Source organism: Daphnia carinata, chromosome 2 (assembly GCF_022539665.2).
Source record: "Daphnia carinata strain CSIRO-1 chromosome 2, CSIRO_AGI_Dcar_HiC_V3, whole genome shotgun sequence".
NCBI classification, from domain to species: domain Eukaryota; kingdom Metazoa; phylum Arthropoda; class Branchiopoda; order Diplostraca; family Daphniidae; genus Daphnia; species Daphnia carinata.
The window spans coordinates 3,415,579-3,433,129 of NC_081332.1; the positions used below are offsets into that span (position 1 = coordinate 3,415,579).

The 17,551-nt window shown below is 40.6% G+C and overlaps 4 protein-coding genes and 1 long non-coding RNA gene across 5 annotated transcripts; 3 read left to right on the top strand and 2 right to left on the bottom strand.

Moving 5' to 3' along the window:
* Positions 1–2,500: 2,500 nt before the first annotated feature.
* LOC130686498 (biogenesis of lysosome-related organelles complex 1 subunit 1-like) lies at positions 2,501–3,113 on the top strand. Its single transcript, XM_057509641.2, has 3 exons — positions 2,501–2,633; positions 2,694–2,766; positions 2,835–3,113. Exons 1-3 carry the CDS (start codon positions 2,507–2,509, stop codon positions 3,070–3,072), a joined length of 438 nt encoding a protein of 145 aa, XP_057365624.2. The 5' UTR covers positions 2,501–2,506; the 3' UTR covers positions 3,073–3,113.
* On the bottom strand, positions 3,068–4,057 carry LOC130686482 (partner of Y14 and mago-like). The gene is made up of 3 exons (XM_057509623.2): positions 3,900–4,057; positions 3,729–3,825; positions 3,068–3,664 (listed from the first exon to the last, which is right to left on the bottom strand). The coding sequence occupies exons 1-3, from the start codon at positions 4,018–4,020 to the stop codon at positions 3,163–3,165; spliced, it is 720 nt and encodes a 239-aa protein (XP_057365606.2). The 5' UTR covers positions 4,021–4,057; the 3' UTR covers positions 3,068–3,162.
* Positions 4,058–9,758: 5,701 nt separating this feature from the next.
* LOC130686470 (actin, clone 403-like) lies at positions 9,759–11,628 on the top strand. Its single transcript, XM_057509608.2, has 4 exons — positions 9,759–9,905; positions 10,273–10,468; positions 10,533–10,772; positions 10,862–11,628. The coding sequence occupies exons 2-4, from the start codon at positions 10,343–10,345 to the stop codon at positions 11,624–11,626; spliced, it is 1,131 nt and encodes a 376-aa protein (XP_057365591.1). The 5' UTR covers positions 9,759–9,905; positions 10,273–10,342; the 3' UTR covers positions 11,627–11,628.
* A 1,011-nt stretch (positions 11,629–12,639) lies between these two features.
* On the bottom strand, positions 12,640–15,374 carry LOC130686462 (male-specific lethal 1 homolog). Its single transcript, XM_057509599.2, has 5 exons — positions 14,822–15,374; positions 13,939–14,688; positions 13,747–13,871; positions 13,282–13,524; positions 12,640–12,949 (listed from the first exon to the last, which is right to left on the bottom strand). Exons 1-5 carry the CDS (start codon positions 15,221–15,223, stop codon positions 12,856–12,858), a joined length of 1,614 nt encoding a protein of 537 aa, XP_057365582.1. The 5' UTR covers positions 15,224–15,374; the 3' UTR covers positions 12,640–12,855.
* Positions 15,375–16,025: 651 nt separating this feature from the next.
* Positions 16,026–17,545, top strand: LOC130686518 (uncharacterized). The gene is made up of 4 exons (XR_008999902.2): positions 16,026–16,931; positions 16,989–17,083; positions 17,344–17,406; positions 17,504–17,545. It is a non-coding gene; the product is annotated as an uncharacterized LOC130686518 (long non-coding RNA).
* The last annotated feature ends 6 nt before the right edge of the window (positions 17,546–17,551 follow it).

Genomic DNA, 17,551 nt, shown 5'->3' on the forward strand with positions numbered 1-17,551 from the left:
ATCAATTGCCGGATATTAAGAAAGAATCTAAAAAACAATCCTACTATTTAAGCAAAATCGTTTTAAATGGCGCAATTCAGCAACGGATGGCAGAGATTTGAAGCGATAACAAAAGCCATCAACGCGGCGAGCGCCAAGAAACATGAGACTCAAGGATACCAATCCACGTTACTCCAATTAATCAAGCGAGACACGAAAATTAGACAAAACGTTGGCAAATGAAAACTCCCACAAATTGAAAACAACAAGGGAAAACCTTGCGTGTAAGAGTTTTCAGATTCACAAATTCAAGGGTAATCAGCTTCAACAAGAAAAGAAAAGCAACATGGTCGAAAAGAAATTAGCAAATGCCCGAACGTTGTTATTTGAGCTGCGGCAGGTGCTAGCAAGTAAATTACATCTCAAATGAGACATTCAATCAGTTAGTTCCCTTTCCCTATTGCCTAATCAAAGAGTATGTGGGTAATTAACGAGGACGCACAACGGCGAATGCCAGCAAAATTCAACCGCCACGATAAAAAATTTCATTCCTTGGGGACATCAGAACACGACATTCGACGCACCGAATGCAGACAAGCATGGAAAAAAAAATATAATAAATAACTAACCTGGAATGGCAGGTAGTCTCACGCTGATGACGACGTAATAAAAAAGGATTTCGGCACACGTGTCTTCGGTTCATCATGGCCGTGCTCTTTCCCTGCTTGCCGCCTCGCTGTGAAGGACACGTAACAGCCATCTCGTTTTTCCACTCCGCACCAATGTTCTCTCAAGTTCAAATAATAATGCAATCGAGCAATATCACAAATTTATTCGTGTCAGTTCAAAAGTAGTAGTTCTTCTCCATCATAGTTAATGAGTTCACCGTAAATGAAGCAAAAAGAAACTCAGAAACAAAAGGATCTACTTCAGATGTTCTGGCCATCAATGACCACCATCATAGCGAGCGAAGTGACGATTAGATAATGGCGCCTAAAATGTTCTAGATCAATAGACCTTATCCGATTCCCGTCCCAGTTCAAGGATACGACCTACCCCTCTCCAGTTATGTTGCCAAATTTTCATTATTTTACACGGAATAAAACCACACCAAAAAATAAAAAACAATTAAAAATTCAAGTTGAAAAACAATTGCATTTTGTTGTTGAACAAAATTTGATAATTTTGTTGAAATTTCTGCTTTTATTTTTACAGGCAATTGCAATAACAAATAGTTTCGTTTGGAAATGAGAGCATGAAAAAATTGCCAAAGATTTTTCTGTGCAACCTGGCAAACGTAAACGTTCATGCTCGAAATGGCTTTCACACTCGAGACACTACAGACCAACAAAATCTAATCTCAATCTTTTGATTTCATGAGATTTCAGGTGGCTGAATTAAACGAAAGACAAAACCTTGAATCACACAATCTTAGCAAGGAAGAGCATGCTTCAAGATGCTCTGTCGTTATTCCAAGTCATTAAGCATACATAACGCAGATGGTTACTCATAACATAGCCATTATTCTGAACAAAGGAGACGATTTCACATAAATTACGTCTTTTGTACTATCAGTTGCCTAAGAAGGATGAAGCAAAAGGTTTTTAATGGGGAGAATTTTTAAACATGAACGAAAGGTAATTGTTATTCTTTCCAGGAAGTCGCTGGATAGCCGCTTAGTAACGAAAATGTGGCATTTTGAATCGAATGCTACTTGACCGACCTGGTGACCATGAACCTAACTTTTAGTTCTTCACGTCACTTGACCACCCGCCAAAACCACCTTGAATAAAAATAAAAAAACCCAATTGCTTATCATCGTATTTCCGCATGTACGCTTAAAGTGAAAAATTTTTCTATTGATGTGGGAGCGTTCATCAATTTGACACGCTCCAACAGATTGTTTCCTGGCAGCAGACCGTGGCCTTTCATGGGCTAATTAGCAAGCACATAAAGAGTGCCAGCATCTACCCAGGGCTAAACAAATTGCAGTTTCAGAATCACGAAATTTTAAAATTCACTATTAAAACTTCCCGAGTAGAAAAATAGGCTATTATAAGCTGACCATGGTACTTGCCAAATTTAACACCTGTCGTATGTAGTTGGTAAGCCAAAGGCCAGCAATCTCTCTCCTTGCAGTAGAGGAAGCAATTGTGAAAGTCCTTGAAAATTTGTCAGCAGTAGAGCTTTCACATGTAATTAATCTCTTTCTTTACTAGAGCTTTTGTAGAAATTTAGAATAAAGTAGTCAAGGTGAACAAACGCAAAACTGTTATTAGACTTTTCATTATCTCAGAAGGGTTTCTAGTTGTACGTGTATATAGCCTAATTACCGCTATTAGGATTGGACAGGCATGCATCCAAGCTGACTATTGCTCACTTCCGCAAAAGGAATAGATGCGCAACAGCAATCAAATGCATTGTTTCGTATTTTTTCTTTCCGGCGATTCTTTTCACTGATAAGTGCCCTGTGTAAGCGGGCTTCCCCGCCAAACTTTGAAATAATAATCAGTTTTGTCGTCGCTAGATGACGTTGCTATTCAAGATCCTGTTGGAAAGAAGACGTACACAAAACAAAGTCATTTTTAGAAAAATGCTCTCCAGTTTGCTGAAAGAACATCAGGCAAAACAAGCGGTAAAAAAAGAAACGAGAGGTAAACATAACTTATAATCTGAACTAGACAAAACATACCTAAATTTACGTTTTTCTAAAGAGGAGTTGAGAAAAGAAGCGCTTACAGCTGCGGGTAATCTGACAGATGCATTAGTCGATCATCTGAACGTTGGGTACATAATCCTGATTTCAAACAAAACTGTTGGATTTCTCAAATGACTCACATGACAGTTTTTTCCAGTGTTGCTCAGGCTTATCTGAATGAGAAGAAATTGGACCATGAAGCCCGTCAGTTGCAAAGCAATGCTGCAAATTTTTCCAAACAAGCTCAGCAGTGGCTGCAGCTTGTGGAGAACTTTAGCTCTGCATTGAAGGAGGTTGGTGATGTAGACAACTGGGCTAGGAGCATTGAAAAAGATCTCAAAATTGCTGAAACAGCACTGGAATATGCATATAAAGTTGGTCCTAGCAATCCTTGAGTTGTGTTTGTGTATTTCTTGTTAATAAAATGATCAACAATTGGCTTTGCACAAAGGTGTCTTGAGAATTGCCATGTCCAATATCGAACATCACTTTATTAGTTTTTCGGTTTCCTTAATTTCTTTAACAACATCCTTTTTTCGCTTGATTTTCTCTGTCTGGTCTTTGTCAGGATTTTTCAATTCACCACTTTTAATTTTGGCTTCAAGGGCTTCGATTTCCTTAAGCTTTTTCTTAAGGTTTTTCAGCCTCTTGGCTGGATCTGCAGTACTAGGTGGTTCTGAGGTGGTTTCGGCTATAGTAGGTTTAGGCTCTTTAGGTGCACGAGTAGGAGCTGGGACACCAAAGTTTGGTTCCTGGATGGTAAAACCTGCAAGTTTTCCTGTTACCTCTTTGATTTCTGTCTCTGGTTTAGCTTTCTTTTTTTTTTTCTTGGCAGCCTGCTGGGCTGCTGGAGGTAGTCCTGGTATTAAAGGTTGTTCACTTTTCCCAGATTTATTCTGTGCTGCTTGGGCAGCAATCAGTGCAGGACTCATACCCACAGGATAGGTAGGTTGGGATTTAGCCCATTGTTTCCCCTTACTTTCATAGCTAGAAAACATATGCAAGATATTAGAGGGTACATTCAGTTACTGAATCAGTATATATACAGTACACAGGGACTTCTTCTTGTGGGACATAACCTTCCTTCACCCTTCTCGGTTTCCTCCAAGTGCCATCGGGCCGTCGTGATGCGGGTAAGAATAAATCACCTGCAAGATAAGGATGGAAGGAAGTTTTTGTTAGTCACTAGATATATTTTATTAATTTAGATATTTAAAAAAACCTGTTGTGTCATCCCTAACGGGCTGAAATTCCCCCGCAGCCGCCATTAAAAACAGACTAACAACATTAGACATTCGAATAATAGATGGCGCGAAATTATGTAGCACAGAATCTAGCGTCATCTACCGCCTATAAAATTAAGCTTCTCATTCAAGAAAAAGGGCGCCGCTTTTATGATGATGAGCCTGACACATATTGAGCAACGTGAAGATCGTTAAGCACATACGCACGTTCTGAGCGACGCATTTCCGTCCAAATGAAAAGCATCACGAACGTACTACGTTTGCTGGATTTTAAAATGCTCTCGGTTGATCGTCACTGAAGAAAGTTTTAATTTTTTTTGTCTGTAAGGGTGAGAGGCGAGGGCTTTTGTGCATAGCGCCTGTTTTGGTCTTGTACGAGCCGGTGCACGCGAGGTCATAGAGAGAAAGGTTTTCTCTACAGAGCAAAAAAAAATACAGATCCATAATAAGACCGAACAATGCCGCGCCTGACGTGAAATCTCTCTTTCGCACAAGTCAACAATGATTCCAAAAGTTCCGTTTATTGAGAAAACTATTTTCACTAATAATAATTACTATAACGGTAAAAAGTTCAAGCTTTCTATATTTATTTTTGTAAGTCAGTCGAATATCATGTCGAAGAATCTGTTAACCCCCTATCGAAATAGCAGACGACTTTGGTCAAGCGACACGATTCTTACCCTGTATGGAAGTTCCTCCTTTTCTTTCTCTTTTTTTGGAGGGGTTTTGAGGAGGAACTCTTTTTTCTGTAGACCAAAACAAGAGAAAAATGGGCTCCTTTTCGAAAGACCCTTTCACCCCAATATATGTGTGTCTGACAGCAGATTGTGAGTCAAATAGATTTTCCTTCCCAAGACTATCTGGTTGTTGTTCTTCCACGTGGAGAAGTATCTCTTGACGTTGCGTGTATGGCAGAAAAAGAGAGAGGACTAGTTGGTTTTCTTTTTTTTTCCACGAGCAACCAGTGGAGGAATCCTTGTAAGGTAATCTACAGGGCGCGCGCGCGCGTTCGCGTCAGCCACTTTCTCGCTCGTTTTCGACGGTGCTGCATATTGTAGACACCGGCGTTCCAAAAAGTCTCCATAGAGATTCGTTTTTTTTCTTTCGTGGCCCTTTATGGTCAACCTAACGAAACAGAGAGAAAAGAGTTTTCTTTTAGAGAGAGAGAGACGAAGAAATCATGATGACTTGACGTCTCGCCCTTTTTAGGATCTAACTCACTTCTTTTGACGAATAAATACAATAAACAAATAGAAAAGAGTTAAAAAGAAGGTAAAAATAACAACAGGGTAGTGTTCACCTTGACGAGGGATTTCCTCTAACTTATTTTGGAAACCTCCATCAACCAACGAATGTTAGTCTGTGTGTTACCACCAAATTCAGTCATGTCTTATGATATATTTTTTGTTTTTCCCCTACTCAATCGTTTATGGAATGAATGCATTCGCCCATTTTTATTTTTTGCCGATTCAAATATCTTTTAACTATGGAACGAGGACAGCCGTCACGGAATCCCGTATCAGGTAACGTTGCTGTGTCATTCGATCACGACTCGATCGCCAGGCGAACTTTGGATCATGAAAGGTGGTTGGGTGGTGGAATAATAGTATAAGGACTCCCGACCGATGAAGAAACGAGAGATGACCATATAAGGCAAGTAGAACTTTATACGGTAAACAAAAATACTGAACGAGAGATGCCCGTTCGTGAACCATCGTCTTTCGTATGTGTGCAAAGGCTGCCAGGCAGAAAATGCCCTATCCTGTTGGCAGCCTCTTCGGGCCGCGTGTGCAGTGGCCTCGTCCTACTTTTTGTTCTCATTTTTTGTTGAAAAAAAAAAAGATCACGGGCTCATCCATCTGTGATGTGAATCTTCACGAGCCCAGGTTGCGGGCATCACATGGTGTAGTGGCCGATACACAGTCAAATGTTCTGTTATAACAACTCGCTCATGGCCATTGGGATGATCAGCCAGGTGTTTGTTCTTTTTAGTCTTTCAGGTCGCGTCAGCAATCTGTCGCGTTATTAACAATAGCTACCTGTACTTAGTTGTTCCTGTAAGTCGATTGGAACGGATCATTCAGTTCCATCAGCATAAATTGTTTCGAGCAAAACCTCGACACGGTAATTGGCAGCAGTTCGGCAGCTAGGAAACTGACGTTTGAGTACATCAACTGCTGCAAGTCTCACGCACGAAAAATCCTCTATTTCAAGGTCACGTGACTTTGTGTGTCAAATGTGGGCCATCCCGAATGGAGGTGTGGCCTTCTTTTATGATTTTTTCTTTCTATGTCGTATATACATACGCACCCAGTACGAGAAAACAAAACAAAAAAACTCTGTTACCTTATATGGTCAAGCGACGCGGCGTGGGAGCCGGCGTGAAAAACGACTGCAGCGCCACACCGTCTCGCCTCGTTACCTACATTTCTTATTTGGCCACCTGGACAATTCGTCTGCTAAGTGTTTTTTTGGCTTCTTGGCAGCAATATCTAAGATACGATACAACAATTAAATTCTTGCAATTCGTTGTGCAATGGATTTACTTAATTTCAAACGGAAGTGACGTCACTCGCCGGCCTCTTAGTCCTTGATGACTCATGTCAGATTATTGACATCACCCACGATGGCCACCAGACCCAACAGAATCGATATCTTCATATTTCCGACTGTTGGCTTTTAAGTGGGCATGAAATGTTGACAGGACATTTCAAAAGATAATAATAGTTATTCATCTGTTTCGTTAGTGCATGTCTAATGTTGATATCTTAGTCATTATGAAATGCCTGGATCTTCTAACGATTGTGTCGAAAACTATCTCAAGGCAGAACATTGAGGATCTCACGAAGGAGCTGGAAGGAAAACGTTCACAAGAGAAAAAAACTGAAACCGGTGCCCGCGCTTTCTTTCGTCTCCTTACGTCGGACAAACACGAAGTTGACCATATTAAGTCACGTTCTTCTTCTTCTCAACGCACCACCAAAGTCGGACTGTTTTTTCTCCTGCTGTTTTCCCCTAGTTTTAAAAATAATGATTTTAAAATATAAACTCTTTGAAAAATGATTCTCATGTTTCCAACGGCCGTTTTGAACTTTGTTTTAAACCAGATTAACAACACAATAAACGTTCTTTTTTCTCTCAAAGACTTTGATAAGAACAAGCCTTTGCTTCATGTTCTGCTAGACGACGAAATCTCTTTAGTTCAAAGTGTGAGTGGGGAACAAAAAAGAAAAATAAACATGTCCTTACATGGTGTTACAGAGTGCATCCAGATCCCCATAGTCCCAAAGACCAAGGTCAATTTCATTTATTTCTTAAGTTGATAAAAGAAAAAGGTTTTGGTCTCACGCTCACTTTATGATCTTGATATGTGCGTCAACCCATTTTCAAAATGGCGTACTGAAAATGGCCCTTTTTTTTTCCCCATTGCCAAGTCTTGGAAAAATAACAAAAAAAATTCATTATTAGTCTTCGACAGTTATTCGACAGCTGGACAGTTTATTTACAAGAAAAAATAAAAAAAACTATCCGGACATGAAGATGACCTGAAGCCATACACTACCCCTCGTCAAATTACCACACAAGAGTGTGTGTGTGTGACGTGTACACGAACTACCAAAGAAAAAAATGGCCGTTGTTGTCGGTCGGGAAAAAAAAAACAAGGAATTGTCGGAAAGCGTCTAAATAGTGAAAATTTCTTGAAGCGTAAAAATAACGAAACAAAAACTTTTAGATTTTCTCCTGGAGGACATACAAAAGAGCCGGCCACGACCGTTTTAATTCGTTTTTCGCCAAAAAAAAGATTCGGTTGTTGCTCTCTTTCATCGCTTCTGGCTGCCACATAGTAAACTCGAACGGAGATTTTTTTTTTTTTTTTTTAAACACATTGGCCGGAACACAACAATGAACATCCCGGCCATTTTGACGGGTGAACCAACATCCATGTGGTCGGTCAGTCACATTTTAGTTGTTTTAAGAGGGGGAAAAAAGTTGATGATGTACATTAGTCGAACAGGAAGGAAGAAACGAATCATGTCCTTGGCAAAACGGGACAGTTGTCTATCGTTCTTAAATTCTTCTTTAACAGAGCGTGATTCAAGATAAACATTTTTTTTTTCTGTATGTGACACAGAGAGATAGTCAAATTAACATGGTACGAACTCGTTCTGTCTGTAACCAATGCGACCAAGTGATGGGAACTTGTCATACGTAAAATCCACCTGTCCCACACGATTAGCCTCACTGCCGAAAGAATAATGAGAGAAATTGGTTCCGAAGAATAATTAAGGACGAAAAGAAGAAGATCGAGAAGGAGAACTCTTGCCAGACGACGTGAATTTAGTCTGTGCGTCCGCCGTTGGGGGTTTCAACAAGCTGTTGTTATAATCAAAGAACAAAAAAAAAAGATGGACATTTGAGTCGAACAAAAAACACACACAATTCATTTCTGCTTTAAGGTATGGAAAAAAAAGCCAAGCTGAGGCCATCGAAACGTAACGAGTTGTAACGACTCTAATGATCAAATATTTCAAAACAGTAGCAATAATCGTCCATCAACGAGAATTCGTACAAGTTTCAAAAATATAAATCATGTGACCAATATTCGGTTGAATGACCAGCCATCTTGCTTTGTAGTTGTAAATAAAAATATTACCACTAAAACGTGAAAGAAAAAAGACCATTTTTAGAGAGAAAAAAGCAAAGCAGCGGGCACTCCAGTCAGTGTGAGAAGAAACGCCACCTGACGGATTGAACCGGCTTTTTCTTGGCTTTTGGGAAGAGGGGGGAAGCCGGTCGGATTGCCTTTTATGGTCATGTACTCTCTGATTGGCTGAGAGAGAGCTTTACAGACGGGAGAGCAAAAAAAAAGAAAAAAAAAAGGCCCACCATCGGAATGCCGAATAGAATATGATAAAATAAAAAAAAAAAAACAGTTCGAGTGGAGGGGGAAAAAGAAGGAAATGATGATGACGGGGGGAAGAGGGAGGAATAAGATGAAACAAGGGGAAGAGTCCCGAGCTCGAAAAAGTTCAGCCATTTTCTCTTATTTTCCCTCCAAAGTCTTAACCCCCCCCCCCCTCAAACCTTTTGTTGTAATCAATTCAGGTGAACTTTCTCTTCGTCGCGCCAAAAAGATGTATAACACACGAGCCATCTTCTTGATGATTAAACTTAATTTTAAGGATATTTAAAAACTATTATACCGAAGTAGTCAGTCTAATAAATCTAAAGGGATGTAAAAAAAACCGTTGAAAAACCTCAAAGCTTTTTTTCCCGTTCGTGTACATTATACTTTTTTTCCTCAGTCTCTCTCCCCTCTCCCCTAACAAAATCAAAATGGCCGCTCTCAGGTGAAGCACCGAGCACGATCGGCGACAACAACCTGTTGCGTGTGTATTTTTTTTTCTTTTTTTCTTCTAGAACGAAAACGACTCGTCTGCTTTTTGCTCATCATCCCGGCGGGCCACCTCAATTTCAAAATGGCGATTAAATTCATTCAGGTCAAATGAGAATAAAATATACGAAAAACATTCGTGTAGTGGAGCTTCTCAATTTGGCTACTCGTCATGTCCTTATCTGGGTTATTTCGCAGATGATAAGCAGTAAGATAAGAAGATAATCATATAATTGAAATAAGGAGAAAAAAACCAAGAGATGATTGCTCAAACCCACGGAAGGATTTGATTGCGAATATCAATAAATACGAAGAAGTGTCCGTTCTTGTCTCATTGTGACGTCACACATTTTCAGAGGGCTGATTCAGGACCATATCTGTGTAGCGTGTAAAAGTCTTTCCCGATATGGGCAAACTGTAGTGGCTGTGTGTGACTGCCATAGCTTTAGCCCCCACACGCCAGTGGGGCAGGTCTCTGTCTGACTCTGCTGCGGATTTTGATAGCAGCGCCCCCTATATAAAGCCGGCAGCCGGTGGTGAGCGAGCGCATTAGCACCGGCACCCCGGCACGGAATAGTTCGATACCAAGGTGGGTCCTCTCTTCTCTTTTGAGAACAACTCGATTCTTCTTTTTTTTCCTTTTTTAAAAAACTTATTCACATTCTGTCCAACATTTTCTGTACAGAATTGTCAGACGCGTACAGTTCATTTTTCGATTTCTTTGAAACAAAATTTTTAATATTCATTTTGTCAATTCAACGGAATCGTCGAAGTGTGCCTTCACAAGTGAATAGTAAAGGGAGAATTGTTAAAAAAAAAAAAAAAAAAAAAAGAATTGGGTGTGAATCGAGCCAACAAGTGGTTGCACGAGGGGCGTTAACCGAGTGCGCGTCATTTTGAACTTCTTTTGTTTTACGTTTCCCTATATCTAACCATTCTGTTTTATTTTCATATAGGGATCCCCTCCGTCGAATCCTTTTTTACTTTTACGTCTCGTCCGTCTCAAGAAATCCACAAAAAAACAAAATGTGCGACGATGAAGTAGCAGCGTTGGTTGTTGACAACGGATCCGGTATGTGCAAGGCTGGATTCGCCGGAGATGACGCCCCTCGCGCCGTCTTCCCATCCATTGTCGGTCGCCCCCGTTACCAGGTAAAATACTCGATTAAATTGTGTCAATCTTTTAGTTCGGTGAGCTAATGCATTTCCATATTAGGGCATCATGGTGGGTATGGGCCAGAAGGACTCGTACGTCGGTGATGAGGCCCAATCCAAACGTGGTATCTTGACCGTCAAGTACCCGATCGAGCACGGCATCGTCACCAACTGGGATGACATGGAGAAGATCTGGCACCACACCTTCTACAATGAGTTGCGTGTCGCCCCCGAGGAACACCCCGTCCTCCTTACCGAGGCCCCCCTCAACCCTAAGGCCAACCGTGAGAAGATGACCCAGGTATGTTTCATTCTTCGGTGTTAAATTCCATCTTACCCTACAATTTAACGTTTTTTTTCTTTTTACCTGTTATGAAACACAATAAACAGATCATGTTCGAGACCTTCAACACACCGGCCATGTACGTCGCCATCCAGGCCGTGCTCTCCCTGTACGCCTCTGGTCGTACCACCGGTATCGTGCTCGATTCCGGCGATGGTGTCTCCCACACTGTCCCCATCTACGAAGGTTACGCCCTTCCTCACGCTATTTTGCGTCTGGATCTCGCTGGCCGCGATCTGACTGACTACCTGATGAAGATCCTGACTGAGCGCGGTTACTCTTTCACCACCACTGCCGAGCGTGAAATCGTTCGTGACATCAAGGAGAAACTCTGCTACGTCGCTCTGGATTTCGAACAGGAGATGGCTACTGCCGCTTCTTCCACTTCATTGGAGAAGTCGTACGAGCTTCCCGACGGTCAGGTCATCACCATCGGCAATGAGCGGTTCCGTTGCCCCGAGGCCCTCTTCCAGCCCAGCTTCTTGGGTATGGAATCTTGCGGCATCCACGAGACCACTTACAACTCGATCATGAAGTGCGACGTCGACATCCGTAAGGATCTGTACGCCAACACTGTCTTGTCTGGAGGCACCACCATGTACCCAGGCATCGCTGACCGCATGCAGAAGGAGATCACTGCTTTGGCTCCATCCACCATGAAGATCAAGATCATCGCTCCCCCCGAGCGCAAATACTCCGTCTGGATCGGTGGCTCCATCTTGGCCTCCCTCTCCACCTTCCAGCAGATGTGGATTTCCAAACAAGAGTACGACGAGTCCGGACCTTCCATCGTCCACAGGAAATGCTTTTAAACGGCAGCAGCAGCAACAACTGCGGCACCGAAACAGCAGAATTAAGAGCAGCATCAACGGCCAATCAACGCTTCCGCCGGATGATTTACTATTCTGTCTTATATCTACTGTTTTCTTTCTAATAATAACCCCTGGTATGGAATGTTGCGTTTCTTTTTTACATTAAAAAAAAACGCAACATTCCTTAATATTAATAAAAAAACGCAACATTCCATGCCGCGGGTTGCCTTACACCACCACCACCACCCTTATTTTTTGTTTTTTTTTGCGATAATTATGAAAAAGAAAGATTTACAAAAAAAAAATTGCTATTTGGCCTCATTTTTCGCTCTCAATTTCTTTCTGCCCTTTTACAGCTAATAATTCGCTTTCTTTTCGATTGGGAATTCTTTATGTGTCTCTCTGTCCACGCTTTTCCTTTCCCCGTCTGGACCGCTGCTGACGTGAGTTACCCATTGGATGTGGTGACAACACAAGGACACCCCAACACCTGGAATGGTCAAACAGGCCAAGGTAAAAATGAATTTTTAGCCACCGCATTCAATCGCCGTAACTCACCTCACTTGCCAGTACGAGAAAAAGAAATGTGACGCAAACAAGACTTAATGCTAGGTGCCTTCTCTATACCAATTTTCAAAAATAAAAATGAAAAAAAAAATTTAAAAAAGATTTCGGAAAAAAGGAAATATCCCGGAGGAAACGGGGACAATTTTGAAAAGAACAAGAACAAGTGTAACTTATTGTGATGGAGAATATGAGGACGGACACGAAATACACCAAAATCGTTTCCACAAAAACATTCGTCATTTCTTTCTTGTTTTCAAAAATGAAATAATTCATTCAAGTTTGGCAATTTAAAAAAAAAAAAAAAAAAAAAATGAAGTGAAAAAAATATCAAAGGTAAGAAAGAAAACAATGGAAAATGAAATTTCAACAAAAAAAAAAACGTTAGGCATTTTAAATGTAAGAAAAGAGAACCCCAAAAGTTTAAGCAAAATGTTGGGTGTTGTGTGAATACGAAAATAGGTAGACCGTAAAATTCACAGACTTTGTCAAAGAAGAAAGATCTTTTACTTTTAACGAATTTTCGAAATGTACGTGTGAGATTGAGCCTGTCGTTATTTATTTTTTAATTTTAAATGATCATGTTGTGTGTATGTAATCTTATAAGTGGAACAACAATTCAACGATCGGTGCTTGAGAGGAAGATGAATATTCTTCTTTTGTTTTCAGTCTGCTTTATAGGAACGTCGCTGACGTCGTTTGGTTAATGGTTCTTGTAGATCGCCGGACCGACTGCTACTCCATGGCAATTGAAACTCTCTAAAAATAAATAAAACACAAAAATTAATAAATAAAATTGTTTGTTTGTTGTTTTCTTCTAGATGAGACGTCACGCTTTATGGCCTAGGCTTCCACGTCAATTATTCAAATGCATTCTTAGCGTGATGTCACCGATCAGCAAGAAACAACTTCTAGCGTTCATTTTCTTTCCAAATGCGAGACTGACCGGGCGGCTTTCTCAACTATGTACAAAAATTTTGTCCTTTTAAGGTTACATCAGATTTCCCCCCGCACATTTTCTTCCCGTCGGGTTAGGGTGGACCGGTCATTTAATTGGTTAGAAAGGATCAACGCCGTCTGGGCAAACTCACGCTGGCGCGATGTTTGGTAAGGGAGCACCAAAAACGGAGACCGGTAGCCATGGCTCCACCTGGACATGGGTGACATCTTCCGGTCCGGCCCAGAGTGTACTACAACTGGCGCCAAGGCACGAGGACGAAGAGACTTCTACGGGAGCATGAGTTCGGACACGGTCCTGGGACCGATCTTCGCCCTCGTAACGTGCACGCAATTTCTCGTACCGACGCTGTTCGCGGAACCTTTGCAGATCCCATCTATAAATCAAAGGTAATAAAAAGATTTAAAAAGCTCTATGGACTTTAAAGCACCAAAAGTTTGCCAGACTTTAAGGGCCCATAAATTAAGGGATGTTCGTGTGGTTAATCGTCACTTGACGTGGTGTGAAATCAATGGGACACAAGCGAGGAGTTACTATCTACACGATTATGTTTTCGTAACACGCATGCAATTTAATCTATTTTTATTAGTGTTTGTACCGTTTTCTCCTTTTCTCGTCCGTTTCGTGCTTCTGATGGCGTTTGGAAAAGACTTCATCATCCAAGTTTTCGATTCCATGGGTTGAGGTCCGTCCGGAAAGCGGTTTGATAACCCAACGAGGAACCTGTATAGTTAACAAGGAATTTGATTACATTCAACTGATGGCATTGGTGATTCGGCTAGTATACTACCTCCACTTGAGCTTCATTAGTTAAAACTTCCGGTTGGTTAAACCATTCCCCGAGATGGGTTAAATAGGGTTCTTCGGTTGTTAATAATGCTTCTTTTTTCAGATGGGCGGATTCACGAAGAGGAGGTTTTTGAGACAGGCATTCCTGAATTCGCTTGTGTTCTGAATGAATAGGAGCCTCCAATACATTAGGTTCTGCGGGAGTCGATTCAATTGCGCCAATGGGTGATAAGGCAGGTAGAGAACAGGGTTCCAAAACAACTTTTGCTTCAATAATATGGTCACTGGGAACATTTGTGTCGGTCAGGTTGATGATGGCGCCTTCTTCGACGGCTTGGTTAATTAAATCATCTAGGATGTTATCATCGAGATGCGTTGTATGTTTCTGATCTTCTTCCGTTTCTAATGATTTTGCCGTTCTTCGCCGTTTCGCCGGAGGTGGACTTGGGCAGGATTTTGTTCGCACTGGCAACAATGTTTTGATACGTTTTCGGGGGATTTCTTCAACTGCTGAAATTTTGTCACAGTTGGGGGAGGATTGCTGTTCAGGTATGTGAAATGAAGAACTACCTGAAACTTTGGACTGTGTTTGTGTAGCAACACTGTTACCCACAATTACACTACCACCCTGAGGTAGAGAGGTGTCTGTAATTTTGCCATATGCATGGTTCTCCTCAACAGGTATGTCATTCTTTTGTTTCGTATTCTGCATTTGCACTCTTCTTTCCATTCTTTCCAACTTTTGCCGCAACTAAAAAAGAAAAAAACATTTATTTTTGAATTCCTGTCAGAAAACATTACTTTTGCTTAATTGGCAAAATGGGAAACGAGAACTTCCCCGTTAGTGTATGTAAGAGGTGAATATGAACCTAAACCTCCATTACCATTTCATTTTCATGTCGCAGAGCAGAAAGTTGCTTGTCTTTTGCTGCATTGCATTCAGATTGTTGTTGAATGAGATCCAAATGGAAGAGAACCAATTCTTTTAGGTGTGCAACTTCATTGGCAAGTTCCTGATACTTGCTGGAGTCGTCAGCAAAGTTGGTGTGGTACATGTGATCAGTTTCACAAGGAAGTCCAACATATTTGATAGCCTTGTCTTCCGATGGCGACTGAGACTTAAAATTATCACTTGGTGTATTATTATTCTTGTTAGCCGGCGTGTTTTTGTTTGTTTTTCGAAAATTTGTTCCTGTATGCACTACAGAAGCTGATGATCGAGACACCGCATCGACAGATTCGGCCATAACTTTCAAATCAGATGCTGCTCCACGCATGAGTAGCATGCCGTGATTAATTTTAATACTTAGGAAAACAGGGCGAGTTCACAAAAGAACATGGGTTTTGAAATTATTTGAACGAAAATTGATTTGGCAAAATAAAGTGAAGCCAACTATTACTGGAGCTATAAAGAGATGGTGCGTATGTCAACACGAGATTGCGTTTTTCGCCATCTGTCAACGGAATTGTAAGCATTCTGAGCATTCCATTTGGTATCTAGCTGGTATTTAGCTTTTTTTAAATTCTCTAAGCAGTAACTACCTAAAACGAAAAAAAATATGACTACAAGTACCACTGGGCAGATATCAGTTTAATAACTGTTTCAGCTAAGCAAAAATTTACTAATTAGTGCCATTCAATGAAGAACACATACGATGGCTTAAAAATCGTAAGGGTACTGAATACGTTTCTGAAAGCACACTGAAGTTATAATCGACTTAAGAATATTTTTTAAAAAATTTTCTCGACGACAATCCAATTGTGAAATATAGTCCGTTATGTCGGAGTGCATAGGGTTTTCTACTTACAGCCAACAATGGCGAACGACTTTGTAAGAGTTCAGTACATCCACGAGGGTTTCTCAATGACACACCTAAACCTAAGTATCACCAAGAATACGAGTTCTCGAAAGATATGCATAGAGCCATGATTATATAATTTTATTGTTGAAGCAGCTCAAAACACACTAAAACAAATAGTTTTCAGTCATTTTATGTAACAAATAGCAGGGACGAGTGTTATTTTTCATTTAATTACTCTTTCAGTTATCCCAATATTCCAAGTGATCAGTCAAAACCATCAGCAACGTTGCACAACTTCAAAATTACAGACGTATTTTTTTTTTAAAATTTATTTCTCGAGATGAAATGTTGCCATGTGAATGTACTGACATGATTGCATTACTTTTGACCCATTGTGCATTAAGCCCATCATTCAGGAACGTGCCACGTTGTGTTAATGGTCATGTACTACATTACTTTGACAGCTTAAGGAGGAAGTGCCTCGCCAGACGTGAAACGAGTACGTGAAACATCCACATCAGTCGTCAGACCAAAGTTTTTCGTGAAGATGGCCCCCATCAAAAGTGGAGCCTTCATCCATCACTTTGAGATCTTTCTTCGAGGCGGACAGAGAGGGATGTATACTGTAAACACTCTCATCAGTCGGTTGTGAACAACAAATAAGGAAGATCGTTGCTTGGCTTTGATCATAGCAACAACAACACAAAATGCAATCTCCATTGAGTGTTACAAGTTTTAGTTTTTTTGCCAGTCTGATGGATATTGCAAAGTACGGCATAGAACTAAATCGAACATTCCAAGTGTTGTTGATGAATACGTAATGAGATGTTTTGAATATCCAAGGAATATGGATGAGGAATATGTGCTCACGTATGGAGTCAAGATGTTATCTATATAAAGGCGGATGCATGAGAGAGATTTGTCGAGGCGTATGATATGCAAATGATGAGCCCAAGACTTTCTGACTTGTCTTTGTCTCTAGACGGAATCAAACGAGATGCTATAAACATCTGACGTTTTGTGGTTTTCAAAGTTGGAGATCGAACAGACCGAAAACAGGAAACTGAAAGGTGAAGGACAAACGTCACCGTCAATCACATCGTTTTTCGTTCAGCCATCCACCCGAAAACTTGTTGGTGAATGACAAAAATCCAAGATTGAATTTCAAAAGAAAAGAAGAAAAGCCCATACGGTATTTTAACAAATTTAATTCTTTATTTTCATTTTCAAATTCCGGTGTCATTTTCAGTTTGGTCTTTGCAATCCACTCGACCGGAATTCACGTTCCTCTACACAAACGATTGCTATCTCTCGTTTTTGCCCAACACAACATCAGGATAAAAGGTATATAGTAAACAAACAAATCACAAAAAAGCTACCCAATCTGGTTTTTGTTGACACACAATGTAACAACAAGTCATCTGATACTATACGCCATAGTCGTACACCCAACCCCAACTATATACACATGGCGTTGTGTGTTTAGAGAGATGACTATATTCTCTGTTTACTTAATACCTTAAAGCTTTATGTTCTCGTGTTATGAACAACATCTAGACGGATACACGCATCGGTATTGATTGCCTCTTTTTTTTCGTTCCCAGGCTAGAGGAACTCGGGATAGCATTAGACCGGAAGTCCACCAGTAACTTTTTAGGACATTACAAGTAAGAAACAGATTGAATAGTAGAAATAATTCGAGTTTGATTACAGCTTTTTTTCCCCTCTGTGTGTGTATTGACAATCTTATTATTATTATTTCAGCTATCAAAACAGAGAGGATGTCCGACTCGATCATCCGGTAAGTTTTTT

Coding starts and splice junctions, on each gene's coding strand:
- LOC130686498 (XM_057509641.2), top strand. CDS start 2,507: ATGACGTTGCTATTCAAGATCCTGTTGGAAAGAAGACGTACACAAAAC. Junction 2,634..2,693: donor GGTAAAAAAAGAAACGAGAG/GTAAACATAACT, acceptor GTTTTTCTAAAG/AGGAGTTGAGAAAAGAAGCG. Junction 2,767..2,834: donor GTCGATCATCTGAACGTTGG/GTACATAATCCT, acceptor AGTTTTTTCCAG/TGTTGCTCAGGCTTATCTGA.
- LOC130686482 (XM_057509623.2), bottom strand. CDS start 4,020: ATGACGCTAGATTCTGTGCTACATAATTTCGCGCCATCTATTATTCGA. Junction 3,826..3,899: donor CGTTAGGGATGACACAACAG/GTTTTTTTAAAT, acceptor CTTATCTTGCAG/GTGATTTATTCTTACCCGCA. Junction 3,665..3,728: donor CCACAAGAAGAAGTCCCTGT/GTACTGTATATA, acceptor TATGTTTTCTAG/CTATGAAAGTAAGGGGAAAC.
- LOC130686470 (XM_057509608.2), top strand. CDS start 10,343: ATGTGCGACGATGAAGTAGCAGCGTTGGTTGTTGACAACGGATCCGGT. Junction 10,469..10,532: donor TCGGTCGCCCCCGTTACCAG/GTAAAATACTCG, acceptor TTTCCATATTAG/GGCATCATGGTGGGTATGGG. Junction 10,773..10,861: donor ACCGTGAGAAGATGACCCAG/GTATGTTTCATT, acceptor CACAATAAACAG/ATCATGTTCGAGACCTTCAA.
- LOC130686462 (XM_057509599.2), bottom strand. CDS start 15,223: ATGCTACTCATGCGTGGAGCAGCATCTGATTTGAAAGTTATGGCCGAA. Junction 13,872..13,938: donor CTAATGAAGCTCAAGTGGAG/GTAGTATACTAG, acceptor TTAACTATACAG/GTTCCTCGTTGGGTTATCAA. Junction 12,950..13,281: donor TTACCAAACATCGCGCCAGC/GTGAGTTTGCCC, acceptor ATTTATTTTTAG/AGAGTTTCAATTGCCATGGA.